The 17059-nt window shown below is 40.9% G+C and overlaps 1 protein-coding gene across 6 annotated transcripts in view; it reads right to left on the bottom strand.

The window, feature by feature from the left end:
- LOC114861302 (NACHT, LRR and PYD domains-containing protein 12-like) overlaps positions 1 to 17059 on the bottom strand; it is a 103457-nt gene that overhangs the window by 14195 nt on the left and 72203 nt on the right. The window contains exons 1-5 of one of the 6 annotated variants that reach the window (XM_055511358.1): positions 3279 to 3453; positions 2443 to 2530; positions 2275 to 2353; positions 1907 to 2135; positions 2 to 1787 (exon numbers count right to left, since the gene is read on the bottom strand). The exons of the other annotated variants lie outside the window; for them this stretch is intronic. Coding sequence (XP_055367333.1) covers positions 2 to 1787; positions 1907 to 2135; positions 2275 to 2353; positions 2443 to 2507 — 2159 coding nt within the window. The 5' untranslated portion in view covers positions 2508 to 2530; positions 3279 to 3453. Of the gene's footprint in view, position 1; positions 1788 to 1906; positions 2136 to 2274; positions 2354 to 2442; positions 2531 to 3278; positions 3454 to 17059 lie in introns of those variants that run through there. 6 annotated transcript variants of the gene reach the window in all.

Genomic DNA, 17059 nt, shown 5'->3' with positions numbered 1-17059 from the left:
CATAGCTTTGTTGGAGGCTTTTACCACTTGCATCAGCCTCAGAAGAGCCTCTTCTGAAGCAGAGAATTTTGTCAGATCAAACACATCAAGATCTTTGTCTGCCGACAGTAAGTCCAGAGCTGAGCACTGAGAAGGAGACGGTTCATCTGTGGAGAGACGTCCTGATCTCAGGTTCTGTTGGATCTGCTCCACTTGAGAACAATCATTCAGTTCATTCAGGAACAGGTTGATGCTTTTTTCTGCAGAAGGAGACTCTGAGATCTTCTGTTTTATGTATTGAACTATTTCCTGACTGCTTTGTAAACTATATCCTGTCTGTGTCATCAGACCTTGTAGGAGAGTCTGATTAGTCTGTAGTGAAAGACCCAGGAAGAAACAAAGGAACAGGTCCAGGTGTCCATTTGGACTCTGTAAGGCCTTGTCCACAGCATCATGGTAGAACTGTGTACGTGCCTTCTTTCTAAATAGTTTAAACCTAGATGTTGATTGTTTTTGTGACATCAGGTTGACTCCAGAGTTGATGAAGGTCAGATGGACATGAAGAGCAGCCAGAAACTCCTGAACACTCAGATGGATGAAGCAAAACACCTGGTCCTGGTACAGTCCTCTCTCCTCTTTAAAGATCTGTGTTAACTCTCCTGAGTAAACTGAGGCTGCTCTGATATCGATGCCACATTCTGTCAGGTCGGACTCATAGAAGATCGGGTTTCCTTTTTGCAGCTGCTCATAAGCCACTTTTCCCAGAGACTCAATCATCTTCATTCTCTCCGGAAGCCAGTGTGGATCCATCTCAGCTCCTCCATCATGTTTTAACTTCTTCACTTTGGCCTGAGCCACCAGGAAGTAGATGTATATCTCTGTCAGGGTTTTGGGCAGCTCTCCTCCCTCTCTGGTTTCCAGCAGCTCCTCCAGAACCGTAGCAGTGATCCAGCAGACGCCTGGGATGTGGCACATGATGTGGAGGCTTTGTGACGTCTTGATGTGGGAGATGATTGTTGTGGCCTGCTGCTCATCTCTGAATCTCCTCCTGAAGTACTCGTCCGTCTGTAGGTCAGTGAACCCTCTGACCTCTGTCACCATGGCAACACACCCAGGAGGGATCTGATTGGCTGCTGCAGGTCGTGTAGTGATCCAGAGGTGAGCAGAGGGAAGCAGGTTCCCCCTGATCAGGTTTGTCAGCAACACATCCACTGAGGTGGACTCTGTGGCATCAGTCAGGGTTTTAGTGTTGTTGAAGTCCAGAGGAAGTCGACACTCATCCAGTCCGTCAAAGATAAAAACAACCTGGAACTGTTCGAAGCTGCAGATTCCTGCTTCTTTGGTTTCGGTGAAGAAATGATGAACAAGTTCCACCAAGCTGAACTTTTGCTCTTTCAGCGCATTCAGCTCTCTAAAGGTGAATGGAAATGTGAAGTGTATGTCCTGGTTGGCTTTGTCTTCAGCCCAGTCCAGAGTGAACTTCTGTGTTAGGACTGTTTTCCCAATGCCAGCCACTCCCTTTGTCATCACTGTTCTGATGGCTCCATCTCTTCCAGCTGAGACTTTAAAGAAGTCTTCTGGTCTGATGCTTGTTTCTGCTCTGTCTGGTTTCCTGGAGGCGGTTTCAAACTGTCTGACCTCCTTTTCATTGTTGACCTCTCCAGTCACTCCCTCTGTGATGTAGAGTTCTGTGTAGATCTGGTTCAGAAGGGTTGGGTTTCCTGCTTTAGTGATGCCTTCAAACACACACTGGAACTTCCGCTTTAGGCGAGATTTTAGTTGATGCTGACAAACTGTAGCAGAAGATCCTGAATAAACAAACAATTATTATTGTATTCTGGTTCATATTTAACAAATCTAACCTCCAAAACATTAGTAAATGTGTGATTGTGTCTCTGATGTTAAATGATGAGATAAATCCACTTACTGCTCTGCAGACAGTCAACCAGCTCCTCCTGTTTCATCCTCCTTAGGAAGTTCACTGTGATCTTCAGAAACGCGTCTCTGCTGCTCCTCTTCTGCTCTTTATCCTCACCATCCAACTCCTCCTCATCCTCCCTCTGACTCTCTATGCATTCTGGGTAATCTGGACTCAAAACGGTCTGGATCTTTCTCAGCTCCTTCTTCACAAACGTGACAATGTTTTCCTCCAGAAGCTGGAACAGACACCATATGAATGACCTGATTCAACTAAAACATCAGATCCATGTTGGACACACTGACAATCCACTGGTCTAAAAAGTGCAGCATGGAGATGATTGAACACAATAGATGAACAGTAGTAATTGTACTGACCATAAATATTGAGTTCAGGTGTATTTGGAACTGCTGGACAGACTGATCACTGGGAACCTCTGAGCTCTGCTGGTCCACTCTGTGGACCAACCATAAAGAATGAGTCCACGCAGAGACACACACAAGGTAAAGGTCCATGAAGTAAGTCAGAGACTCCCTGTAGCTCACCTCTTATGGTCTTCACACAGACTGGTTTCAGAGGGAGGGGCCCCCTTGTCCTCACACTGATTCATGCTGCTTTATTCACACCTTCTACCTTCATGTGGAGAAGAAACAGAAATCATTCATCTGTCAAATTCTCCTTATCATTACTGTAGTCCTGTAGCAATATGATTGTCTCTGCCTCTGTGGGTCATATTTTTATTTTAAAAAAGATCTATGTTTGTCTCTCTGTAGTACTGGGCAGCGATTAAAATCCTCAATCACGTTAACTGCATGAGTTTTCTGCGATTAACTGCAATTAACGCATTATGCAAAGCATTCAGTGAACAAATCCAAAGTAGGATATTATATATGTGCAATATACTACACATACCATTAATACCTGCAAATCACCCACCTAAACAAAAAGTGGAGGGAGACTTCGGCAGACTACATTGGATATAGCGTGTGGGAGAAGTATAAACAAAAGCTAAACAAGCTATCAAATGCCATAGCTAAGTGGTTACCTATAAACTGCAGGCCGGCTAGTTTTGTGAAAGATGTTGGTCTTATCAATGTTAATAGAATCGCAACAAATGACGACACTTGTGAGCCTCCCTCATGATGCACCATCACAGGAAGAATACATGCGTAGCATGAAAAGGAGAGGGGTTACAACGTGCACCAACTATTTCTTTCACCGGTGAGTACATGTTCAAAACAACAGCCATTGCAGTTTCAGTGTTTTTATCATTGCAGGTAGGATTATCAACAATCCCTATAGCTTGATCATTTTGTTCAACAGATGAGAAATAAACAGAAAGCAGACTCATGGGAGCTGCAATTAAGCACCAGAGACTTACGGTAATGATGCTAACAGCTGGTTTTCATCGCAGATTAAAGAATCCAGTCAGTGGATCTAAAGGTGCATGAGCTGGACCGGTGCTGCTGGGAACACTGGTACTGTCCAACTGAGATCAAGAACTTTAGATTAAACTGCTTCCTGGTTTTAAGTTTCTTCTGCGTCACCTTGCTCAAACCTGAATGTTCACTTCAGTAGAACAAAAGAACAAACCTTATCTGGATTGTTGGATGAACTGGGAACAACTAACAGGAATGTGGACCTGATTTAACTGATTAAATGAATAATGAAGCCAAACATAACAATAAAGTTACCACAATTACATGTAATTAGACTCTAAGCATTGTAACAAAACCTGAGTAAAACCTATCACTATGCTAATAATTTATTATCACTCTGTGCCTTATATTTTAGCTGAATTTAGCAATTATAAAAGCTTTGTTTATTCTATGTTTTCATAAAAACCTTATTTTAATGCAGTTTTCTAATTAGAATATTACACAATCGTTACTGTTTAGGATTTTAATCAAACCTTTAGGTCTAGCATTTGTGGCCCACAGCATCAATTTGGACTGAAGTGGTGAAGAGACTAAAACTTGTTTCCATAGAGAAGCAATGAAGTGTTTGTACAGTACCTGTCTGAGCTTGCGTGACTGCCATCTGAAGAATGTTGTTTTGCAGCCTGGCTATGCCACATTCACAAATAAAGGGGCATGACCAGTTCAAAGAAGGACAGATTACAGCTTCTTAGACATGACCATGTCTGACAGACCAAAAGAACAATGGACTCATTAGACAGTTCAGTTTCAGTCTATACACTTACCAGTATAGAGTCTTCAATCATGTTATTTTTTAATAAAGTTTTGGTTATAAAATCACTATGTTCTACCTTTATAGCTATTTTATTTAGTTTTCTTAATAGATTTTATGTGTTTCTCATAAGAGATCCACTATCTAGACCAGGGGTCACCAGCCTTTTCGAAGCCAAGATCTACACTTTTAGACTTTTTCTTGTTATAAAACAGTACAGGCAGCACAGTTGATTTTTTTTTGTTAAATTACATACACTATTTTACACTACTACTACACACTGACAATAGAGTTTACACTACTTTGCCTGTGTATTTAATTAGTTGCTAGCAAACATGGCTGCATAGATTTTATTTTTTCTAAAGTATTACCAGATTATTATCTGTCTATTACTATTATTATTATATATTGTGATTTATTACTATTATCTATAGTTCCAACTCTTACTCTCTTCTAAATTACACAGTAAAAAATGTGACTTCAATTTATAATTTGCAATAACTTATATTCAAAATATTTTTCAAAATATTTATTTTTTTTCTCACTTTTTCACAAAGCTTTATACATGCACGACCTCTGAACAAACCTCTTCAAAAATCCTGCTCATCGACGACCACTGTCCTGGTTGTTTTTTAATCATGAATGACATGAATGGCAGACTGAAAAATTTATTAATTGACCAAGTGAACATGTAAATACACAAGAGAGGTAAAAGTGAATTAATTTTCAAAAGACAACTCATTTGAGTGAATAGCAACATGAAACAGAGAGTATGGATGTTTGACCCATTCAAAGTCTATTAGTTTCTTTAGTAGACTGGAGATATGAGGGTTGACTGAAGTGAGCTTTTTCTGGACAATCTTTCCTGTTCGTTTAGACAGGACTTTTTGCCTTGTGTAGCCTTGCTTTCCCTCTCAGGATTGATCTTGATGAAATGTCTGAAACACAATTGTGGGGGATAAGAGTTGAGGTTTATTCAATTTTCTTGCACACTGACATACTAATATTGACATAAACCATTTACACAACACATCCACTTTCAAACACTGGCCATTTCCTTTGTGAGGAAGTTCTGAAACTGAAAAGCTATCCCCAGCTTTTAATGTAAAGAGACAACTGAATGGAAAATTCCGACACAGTATATTTTTAACTTTTTGGTAGTTTTCTTTAGCAACTAAGGTATTTTTAGCAAAAAAGCTCAGCAACCTACTCAAACATGTTCAATCAAGTTATGCAGAACATGTGTGTACATCCCATACAGGGCTTTTGTCTTTGAAATGTAAGACCTTACACGACTAAACCCAAGAAATCCTACATACAGTAAGCCTTTATTTAAAATTTGATAGTAACTGTGGAGAGGAAAAACTCCCTCTCTAAAAATGAAGAAACCTCCAGAACCACGCTGGATGTGGGCGGACATCTGCCTTGACCGGTTGGGGTGAGGGGATAGTGAGAGAGAAAAGCACAGCAACAACAACAAGCAGTAACAGTGCACAGGCAGGATGGTTGGATCTGCAGCTGCCCATCACAGACAAACAGCTCTGAGTCCGATGATACCTGTAGATGAGGACCGAGTGGGACTACTGGAGAGGAGGAGACAAGGTTTGTTAAACATGGAACAATGATGGGAGGTTATTGGATAGAGGAAACAGACAAGCTCAGTGTATAAATTAAGTCCGCCAGCAGTCTGTCTATTGCAGCTTAACTAAGAGATGGTTCCTGTGACTGTGTAACAATAATTGCCAGTGGCCGGAACCATCTCTAACTACTGTATAAGCTTTATCAAAAAGGAAGGTGAGACTGTGGTGAGAGATGGTGCTTAAATACATGCCAGAATGGATAATAAGCAACAGTTGTGCGTGTCACATGACTTAACAGGTAAGGGTACTGAGACAGACAGACAGAGACTCATGGGAAGTCTACAAAATAAAACAGAAAGCTAGACAAGGACGTGACTAAGTGCCAGGATCTCTGACAGGCAAAGCGTCGAGAGCCTTATGATATGCATGAGAACCTCAGGACTTATCCGAATGCTCTGTATTTAGTTTCACTTTCGTCTGAGATTTTGCGGTGTAAAGTTCAAAATAATGGCGAACCAATCCCAGTTAATGTTTAAACTAATTCCTGTGTCATAAACCAATTGACCTAAACATTCCTGGCCTTCCCTAGAGCCAGTCTACAGCGTTTTATAGGCAAAAGTTATATTTAGTAATCTACAGATTGTGACAGATTGTACAGTCGGTCGACGATTGGCTGATTTGATTGGCTACCAGGGCTGTCTATCTTGCCTTGGCTGGTAAGGCTGAATTCTAGCTCCATTCAGTGGCTGAATAAGGCATTGCACTCATATTTTAAAACATTTTTTGTAAAAACACTATATATGTATTATTAGGTATTTAGAGATAAAACATTTTTCAAGGCGAAGCTGGAATATTTACTTATTTGTATATGATTTTTGACAGACCTAATAATGGATTATAGTTTAGATCAATAAGGTCTGACAGCCTAGAGGATAATTCAATTCCTAAGTATCTAATGTTCCCTGAGCGGAGTGTTTTAGAAGGAATGTTATTCATCTTAGGTTAATAAGTTAGGTGTACATATCACTGTACATCAGCCCTGGAGTCACTCACCATTGAAATCAGACCCTTCTAACTGCCCAGAGAATTCAGTGCAGTCATCCTCACAGCTGTTTACAGTACATCCCTCCCCAGGCTGATAAATCACAAGCTCTGGACGAGCTGTTGGCGTAGGTGGTGCGGTGGTTAGCACCGTTGCTTCACAGTGAGGAGGGGGCCCAGGTGCCTGTCTGTGTGGAGTTTGCATGTTCTCGTGTTCACGTGGGTGGTCTCACGGTTTTACATTCCAAAAACATGCATTAGGTTGATTGGTCTCTCTCCATTGTGTGTGTGTGTGTGTGCGTGTGTGAATGGTTGTTTGTCTCTGTGTTGCCACGTGATGGTCCGGGGTGTTGGCCTTAGTGTCCAAACTGTGAGCTGACCTTTGTGCCCATTTGTAAATATGAAACTAAGAAGTGTGGAGATGTAGAAAAGTGTTGTAGCATCCACTAACCCACATGCTACATATTGTACATGAGGTGATGTTGACTCTTGTATTAAAACATTGTGTTCTGGTAAGACACTCTGCCCTAACCATTCACCAAGGACAACAGGGAAGCTTTTCCCCTACAGAGAGAACTGAATAATTCCAGAACTCAAAGTGCAACATCAAAAGACCATACATTTAGTTTGACACTGTAATAGGAAAAATTGTGCCTTTCTTATCCTACACAGTCATCATGTGCAGAGACGAGGTGGTAAAGACAATTTGATGAGACCAAAAAGACATTCCACATGGTCAGAGAAAGGGATAAAAATGCAGAGACGACTTGAAGATTTTGGGATCTTTGCATCATAGAGAATGCAGAATGTCCAGGTACAGGTGGGTGGTCAATACACAACACAGACAGCAAGTGACAGGGATCAGGCTAAAGGCGGCTTTAAAAACAGGTCTGTCAATATGTCAATATGTATACGGAACATCCAAGAGGCTCGAAACGGTTACTAAGGCTGACAGAACAAATGCTGGAACGAGGTACAAGACGCTATGAACTCTTGAGGGACTAAGGCGAATCCTGGAGGCTAAATACACAAAAGATAATGGCCAATGCACCACAGCTGAGTATTCAGGTAACCGGAAGTGAAGCATGAGATAAAAAGGACATGACTAAAAAATAAAACAGGAAATACTACCCCAGACCCCGGATCATGACACAGGTAAAGATCTATAGACATGGTAATTGTGTTATGATTACAGGTAACTCAGCACAACAATATGTTTGGTTGGTAATATCTATATTGAGCCATTCCTAATCTCCTATTACTTTCACTTGTATGAGTTTTATAGTGTGTTACTAAATTGTGACGAAACTATTTTCATAGGATCACTTTACTTCTATTGTTTTATTATTAAGTATTTTTTCTTTTTTTCAATTGTTCTAAAACTTAGCTTAATTATTGACTAATGCAATAATTGTTACTTGTGTGTGTTCTTACTGTTTAATACTAGATAGTGATGAAACAATTTATTATGTAATATTGTTTAAATCATTGCAGCAGCATCAGAGCTCCATCTGAGACTTGAATAGTCATGTATACTTGATTTTCATTGTTTATGCATTTTTAATCTTCATTTTGATTTAAATGTCAGAATAATTGTTACGTTTATTGTGTTATGATGTGGTGGAAATTTGAGCTTGATGTCCAAATTTAGGATTATACTAAATAGTTTAGATAGTTTGATAAATTGAAGGGCAGAACTGCTCCCTCAAGGTCCAGCCATGGACGCATCTCCGCCTTCAAACAAAAGAGTAAAAACTTCATTTTCTCTTCAGTCTTCTTCAAAAGTCTACTCCTAAGCTTCTAGGAATTCCACCTTCTTTGTAACTTTATAAACTTTCTCTCTGTTATCGTAGTGACAGTTAAACTATTTTCATCTTTTCTTGATTCTTGATGATTTCTTGATTTTCTTGAAGTCCTTTTTAAATTAGAGCCAGGAATAAAATGGTGATTCTTGAAGAAAAATCTAGGCATGCTAGTGTTACAGTAATTAGAAAGTCAATTCAAGCGACGCCAATAAACGTTTTTTTTCCAACAACTATAATTTTTATTAATTATTTTTAACTGAAGTAGTCTAACACAACATCTTCGGCTCCAGTCATTTTTCCTGCTTAAGCTGAGAAGTAGCGCTGTTTCCGCATGCATCCCAGCTGACTGTCCTAGGCCTGCCTCACTAAGCCAAAACAAACTCAGGCCACAGCATTTCAAAGTGGGATGACGAACCTGATTCCAGGAGACCTGGTGATTGGGGATTTCATTGAGAACGCTGTTGTTTTCTCAAAGCCCTGAAAAGGGAGCCTTTCCAAATTCACTAGTAACTAGTAACTAGGTATCTAGAGGTTAATGGTGTAGTATATTTATGTGTCATATCATATATTATTATATAGGTAGTGAACAATCTGTTCTGGTCATGTTAAGGTGCAGTGACTGTTCCGCAACCCTTGTAGTTTGGCAGGGTCGTTGTCTGGGGAGCGTCTGGGATAGACTCCAGGAAACAGACATTTACATTTACTTTTAGCAGTAAAGTTGATCATTGCTTATGGGAGAAATACAGAGAGTAGATGGGTTCATGTGTGTCTTCAGTTACTGGGGTTAAAGAGTTTGCTTAAACTGGGTTCGCAGAGTCTGGTGTTGACTAACAATGTTTATCCGAGCTGTTCTTAAGGAAACATTCAAAATGTCACGCCGACCTGGGAAAGGAGCTAGGAGGTTGAGGCTGGGCCAGATGGATCTGGGAGCTGGACAGATAACACGGCCCAGCGCCAGGACTTTCCGAGTAGCCGACAAAAACATCTACACGTCCTTATTTGGACATGTGGAGAGATTTTAGGTGGTGGTTAAAAGCAGGCCTTCTCAGGCTGGGGTTTTCAGAGCGCTTCGCAGAGGGTCCGCTGGAAGCACACAGCTGACCTTTTCCGACCTCTCAGTTCTCTCTGCAGAGGAACAAGCAGGTGAATTCGGTCTCTGCCTCTCTTGCTATTACTCTTTTGTACTGTAATCATTATCTGATTGTTTTAATTGTCATATATAATAAACCTGTATGCTATTGATTTAAACTTCGAAGTTGAGTCCGTGTGAGCAAACGTGAACAAGGTTCTGCCAAAATACTGTCCATTTCCACAGCAGGGGACAGCAGTTCTTGGATCACTGTTACGCTCCATTGAAGGACTGCTATAAACCCGTCCCCAGCTCTGCTTTTGGTAAGGCAGACCACTGTGCCATCCTGCTGGTACCGGTTTACAAACAAAAGTTCAAACATGAAAGAACTGTTCTTAGGGTATTACACAAGTGGAGCACTTTGACATATGAGGCCTTAGGACTGCTTTGCAACTACTGACTAGCAGATGTTTGAGGACTCAGCTGAAGGTGACATGAATGCTTACACTGTCATAGGCTATACTAGTAAATGCATTGTTTATGCATGATGATTGGTGATCTTGTGCCTAAAATCTCCATCTGCACCTAACCAAACCAGAAACCATGGAATGGTCCAAAGACAGGCAGGTGGAACTGACGACGGCGTCACCTCCGGAGGGCCTGAACACCTTCTATGTCCAGTTTGATGCAAAGAACACTTCATCTGCCACCAGATCGCATGTGGACAAAGAGAACCCCATACTTACCCTAGACTGCTGCAGTCAGACAGACTTTCAGGAGAGTGAACCCCCAAAAGCATGTGAGCCTGATGGCATCTCAAGTCGGAATTTGCCTATACTGTAGGGCAAACAGAGCCACATAAGACGCCATTGCTCTAGAAGCACACACATCTCTTAAACAGCTGGATAAGGGAAATACATATGTGAGAATACTCTTCATTGATTATAGCTCAACGCTATTATTCCCTCCAAGCTGTTCATGAAGCTCACTAGTCTAGGACTGGAAAAGCCCATCTGCAGCTGGATATTTGACTTATTGACCAGCAGGCCACAGGCAGTGAAAATCGTCTCTCACATCTCCCCCACGCTGATTCTCAACATAGGGACACTGCAGGGCTGTGTCCCTGTGTTGCTTCCTCTTGTACTCCCTCTTCACTCATGACTATACATCCAAGCACAGCTCAAACTTGAGTTTGGCAAAACAAAAGATGATAGTGGACCTCAGGAGACAGCGAAGAGTCCGACACACCCCCATCCACATTGACAATGCCGAAGTAGAACAAGTAAAAGCTATGAGTTCCTCAGCATCCACATGTGGAGGTTTCCCAATTGCTCAGCAGCAGAGTTGACTTTCCAGGCAGAATGTCCTCCAAAAACCTCTTTCTTTCCATTAGGCATTTTAATTGACTCCTTTTCTCCCTCTCATACCATGCTACCATCTCTTTTTCTCTCACTCCACTACGAATCCTGCTGTGAGATCATACTCTTCTTTCTAGCGTAGTGTAGTTGGTGTAAGACACAACAGAAACAAAATAGTCCATTCTCACAGCAGACGCCACAAACACAAGTCTTCTTTCATTCACTTTCATTTTCACACTTTTCATACACACATACTGCATCCAAGTGATCATACAAATTATATTATGCCTAAGAGAACAACAGAGCAATAGGCCCAACCACCTTGTTTACAGGAAACATAGAAGAAATAGAAACAGTTTCCTAATCAGAGACAATCAAAGCTGGAGCCTTCCATGCCCCTTGAGACTAGGCATCATGAAGCCACCATGCATCCACTACTGTATGTCCTCTGGTGCAAAGCTAAAGATGAAGACTAAAAACCTGAAGAGTTCCGCGAGGGTCAAATTAGACTCGGAACAGTATACTACTGTTGCAACCGAGGGGCAAACTGGACTGAACAGTATTCTAAAACACACTCACTACGAGTGGGAAACAGGCTACAATGACCACCAAACTGAACTGGGAGAGAAGACCCAAATGCAACGACCCACAGACAGGACTGACGACAAATGGTTTAATAATAAAACATACAGAAAGGACAATACAAACTAAGGTCACTGCGTATGCAGGCTAGGGCAGAAATCTGAACGCAAACTAACACATACCACTCACTGAGTAACAAAAGATCACTACTGAACAGGAAACTAAATGACCCCACTAAGAACACAGAACAAACTAGCAACAAAACCTAACATACCCCGAACTAACACACAAAACTGGACAGAGAGCACAAAGACACAAAGACATGTAACATGCAATGCATCAAACACAAAGACTAGACAAACCTTGATCAGGGACAGGACTGGACAACAAGACAGAAACAACATCTAACAACAACCTCCATGCAACACCTATAGACAAAGGATAGGAATAGGAATAACAATAGGAATAACGAACCAACAAAGACTGTACCCAAACCAGAAACTTAAATACTTACTAAAACAGGTGACTCTAATTAACCTAATAATAGGACATGACATGACAGGAAATGAAAAAAAACAAAGAACCAACCAAGAGGGCCTTATTGCCTACGTGAGCCAGAGTGCCCTCTGGCGGTCTGGAAGCGGACTCACAACAGGGTCAGCATGACATTAGCAAATGTTTTTCCAAGAACAACCTTCTCAAACTCAAAAACAAAAACTTTTGAACGGTGGTGTAATTTCTTACACTTACTTATCCATCCTTAGGATACCCTGACTAAAACTGAGTGAAATTAAGGACAATGTCAGTTGGAAGCTGCTCGGCTGCCTCCCGTCTCTCCAGGAGCTGCACATCTCCAGGACCCGGAGATGGCAGCCAGGATTGTAGCTGACCCCTCTCACCGAGGACATGAACACTTACGGCCACTCCCCTCTGGCAAGAGGCTCCGGTCCATCAGGACCAGGACCTCGCGCCACAAGAACAGCTTTTTCCCAACTGCAGTCAGCCTGTTGAACAGTGCCCCAACTCCCCCCACTTGACCCCCCCCCAAACCAAAGGACTATCGCTGCCCGCTGCCACTTACAGGCCCCACCATCCCAGTCCACCTGCGCACCCACTTCACTCCACTGTATATAGTAACTTAACTTCATAACTTCATTTTAACTTATCCTTAATTGCACTATTCAAATATCATGTCATGTATGTATGTCACACTGTCACCATGTTCTGTAGTATCTTGTACTGTCACCATGTCATGTTGTATGTTGTACTGTTTGTACTTTTTCTTATCTGAGATGCACCACCTGCCAACACCAAGTCAAATTCCTCGTTCTGTAAAGTGCGCTCTACAGAACCTGGCAATTGTTATGGGAAAAATTGTGTCTTCCTTACTTCTATGCAGTTATTATATGATTTATAACTTATGTTCTGCAATTAATATCTTATGTTTTGTCTTACTGTATGCATTTGACATTTCACCTAGACTGTTCAATGGTTGTCTCTGCCTGATAGACTCTCAACTCTAGCTCCCAAACCCAAGGCTGGGGAGTTGTGTCTCTGTCTGTTGAGACTTGGTGCTCCTTTCTCACAGATAGTTGGACATCAGCGATGCAGGTGTGAGAATGTAAATATCTTCACACACACTGCGACAGGGAGGAGATGGTGCATGTAATTTGATTGGGTTAGAAAGACATTCCACCCTAGTCGGACAGAGAAGCTAAAAGGAAGAAGCAACTTGAGGATCGTGGGCTCTTTGCATCACACCTTCGTGGTGTGTGCACTGATCTCCCCAGCTGGTTTTTGGTTTGTTGATGTGCACGATCAACATCCATGCTTTTTATTTGCTTTCCCCATTATTTTTATTTTCCTTTATTTTTATAATAAATTACACAAAGGACAACTCTCTCATCTGCTTCTTTATGGAAAATTTCCACCACAGCAATAAAGCTTTTCTGATTCAGATTCTTAACAAGAAAGATTAGATTTTAATAATTACAGCATCAACACGACCTAATCTGCTTATGGACACAGAATCGCTGCGATGTAGAAAACATTTTTAATTCAGGGAGGGCTGTTAATGCATGCATTAAGTGACTAAATATAAAGACTAAATAAGCTGCATCCTCACAAACTATCAGAGATGACCCAGTAGACAATAACCCAACCTGTTGAATAGCAATAAAGCAATGAGCCATAAAACTAAAAGGCACATCTGGTTTTAGTCACCTTAAAGTTTGATGTTTCCTGTAATATACAGTATGAGTGCATGATGCGTCATGATAGCTTACATACTGTATGAAACAAGCTGCTGTTTCCTGCATGAGGGAAACATTTACACTCTTTTCAAATTTCCTTTTTAGATGATTATTCTGTTCAGATACTTCACTCACTTCCTACAGTGCTGAAGCTTTTCTAGTGAAACTTTCCTACCTCTTTAAACCAATAATGTAAATGAGTCAAATGTCAACAGTTAGTGTTAATTGGAGAGATCAAATCAGGCATGTCTCTAAGGCAGGTGCACATAGAATCTCTTCATTCAAATAATGGAAAACCCAGCGATCTTATCTGCCAAATCCTTTACATTGTTTTAGCACAGTCAACCACTGGTCATCAGATGGAGCATTTGTCAGCAGGATGAGTGAGTTGGGAAGTTTATTTTGAAATATTCTCTTTACCTTGTCTTTCCCTCGACTGGTAAAATTGGCATATTATCGCTTTTTTAAGCTTTTAGGGGTTTTAAGGACTGAGTCATTTTCACCAGTCGACTTGTTTATTTTGTTTTCCAAGAGTCTCAAAGTACTAAGATTTACAGCAAGGTGAAGTCACAGATTCAGAGGCCTCTGCTGCTTTCTGGCAGCAGACGAAGTCCATTAGAAACCTTATTTACCCGTTCGTCACCCACACACACACTAATTCCTCATCTGACCCTGCCCACAGTAAGCTAACTGCTCTGTCACGCAGATCACTTTCACTGCAGGAATTTCCAATTTAAATTTTTTCTGTTTTTAAATAAATGTCAGGCATTTCATGTTCTAACCACTCATCCCTTTTCACTGCCCTGTCTGTCCCTTCTAGATCAGCTACAGTGTGAACTGGCTTCTTTGTCCGTAAAGGTTTTGTTTCTTCTGCATCCATCTGGGACGCATCTGAAAGAGACTTAATTATAGTGTTCTGATTAGATTTATTATTACAACATTGAGCTGTCTTTTTGCCCATCATTTTTGCACAGCTAATAAACAGTGCAACACTGCATTTTCTCTTTTCCGTTTAAGGCCTCGCTTTACAGATTTGTCTTTTATCTTATAGGTTTTTATAAAACCCTGCATCTCTGCACACTGCCTCAGATCAAATGTCCCCTTTGAGGCCAGGGCGACGTGGATTCATGTGCCCGCCAGCTCCATTTGTCTGAGCATTTATGAATTTCCTCCATCAACACCTCGACTGGAGACATGTTCCTATCCACAGATCTTATTATTGAATGTACCTTTACTGAAGATATGATTTCAACCCCTAATTACACCTAATTATACTTGTAACTGAACTAATCTCAATCAGTGTTCATAACTGAAGTAAGTTCCCTGTCTTTACAACCTATAGTTAGTGAAAAGCAACATAAATATTAAACAGTTAAATTGTAATTAGACGCTCTTTAGGCCTCTGTTTTATGTAACTGGCCTGATAACCATTCCTAGTGACTGTCGAGCTAATGAGTTTTGATTTGTTCTGAATAAAAGAGTAAGTCTGATGCAAAGATAAACCAAACCATTGCCGAAACACGGCCTTTTCAAAGCAACTGCTGAAGAAATATTATTAGTGTCTTATTAGAGCTGATCATGTGCTGTGTTTAGGTTACTGTACTTATACAAAATTAGCATAATCGAAAAGCTTGATTTAACGTGATGTCAAATGCTGTGTCTAACCCACATTAGATCACGAATGGTGGTCTTGCTTATAGGAATCCAGCTACTACAGCTGACACCCTGACTCCCTAACCAAACAGTAGCTGCGTAAGCAAAAAAGACCCTTGATTTAAATTGAAGAAGATTGTTCAATAGTTGTCTCTGCCTGATAGACTCTGGACTCAAGCTCCCAAACCCAAGGCCGGGGAGTTGTGTCTCTCTGTCTGTTGAGACTTAGCGCTCCTTCCTCTCCGATAGTCAGACGCTAGTGATGCAAGTGTGAGAATGTAAACAGCTCCACACACACGACAACAGGGATGAGATGGTGCATGTAGTCTTATTGGCCTACACAGACGTTCCAATGTAGTAATTTCAGCTTTTTATGAACACAAAGTCAAAACCACAACAAATTACCATCACGCTGCACATAGACACATACACGTGTACTTGAATATACTAAAATAGTATGATTTAGTTCCAACCCTATGAAAAAGTAAATGAAGAGTGTCCAATCCTATGATAAATTAATTTTCATATATTTTGTACTATTTTGTACCTGCGTCGTTGGCCCGAACCAATCAGCATCAGTCCTTACACAGCCTTTAAGTGTACTTTAACCAAATACAGACTCCAAGCTCATACTGTTAGTGTCGATCCCGTGTCTGTCTTAAATTAACTTTGAGAGGTCAATAGGCCATGTCATACCCCAAAAATAAGATACCACACGCACAAAGCAGTTAGTTAGTTATATACAGCAATGCCCAGGCAACCTCTCCACACTGCCCCACTCTCTCTCCCAATTCTTTAAAATCTCCCACACAGATAATTTTCTAGTAACAGCCAAGCCAGAAATAAGTGTAATGGAAAAATTGTACTTTTATGTTTCTTGTGTTCATTTCTGACTCTGTACAGCAACCATGCATTCTGTACTTGTTGATTAGACCCAGAACTGAACATTCTCAGACAGACAATCTATCTCCCTCTCAAGGTGACCGATTGTTTATGGCCTGTGTCTGCCTTTTACCCCTGGGGTCTTGCTCCTTTCTGTCTGATGCCTCACCAGACCCAAGGCTGTAACCTTGTGTATTCACTGTGTAATGTAAACATCTTCACCTCCCAGGTCCCGGGAGAAAGGTTAAAGGGCAGAGACAACTTGAGGATCGTGGGCTCTTTGCATCACACCTTCGTGGTGTATGCATTGATCTCCCCAGCTGGCTTTTGGGATGTTGAAGTGCACGATCAACATCCATGCTTTTTATTTGCTTTCCCCATTATTTTTATTTTCTTCATTATTTCAATAAATCGCACAAAAGGACAACTCTCTCATCTGCTTCTTTATGGAAAATTTCCACCACATGAGTAGAACTTACTTATCTCACCAACATTTGCCCACACTGTCCTGAACACAAAGAATTGTCATGTAAAAGCTTAAGCGCTTTATACCTCATGCCCACTGGTGACAATTTTCGTGTGTCCAGAAGGTCAGCAGAGGTCAAATATGTCTTCGAATTGACTAATTCTTGCTTTAATCGTGACGCTTATTCTGTAGTAAATTTGCAGTTGCCAGACTGAAATAGACAAACTCATTATACATTTATACATTTATACATTTCAAATGTATTACAAGTATTGACATAATAT

Source organism: Betta splendens, chromosome 9 (assembly GCF_900634795.4).
Source record: "Betta splendens chromosome 9, fBetSpl5.4, whole genome shotgun sequence".
Classification (NCBI taxonomy): Eukaryota; Metazoa; Chordata; class Actinopteri; order Anabantiformes; family Osphronemidae; genus Betta; species Betta splendens.
The sequence above is the reverse complement of the archived record's forward strand: the minus strand, read 5'-3'. Positions and strand labels throughout refer to the sequence as shown.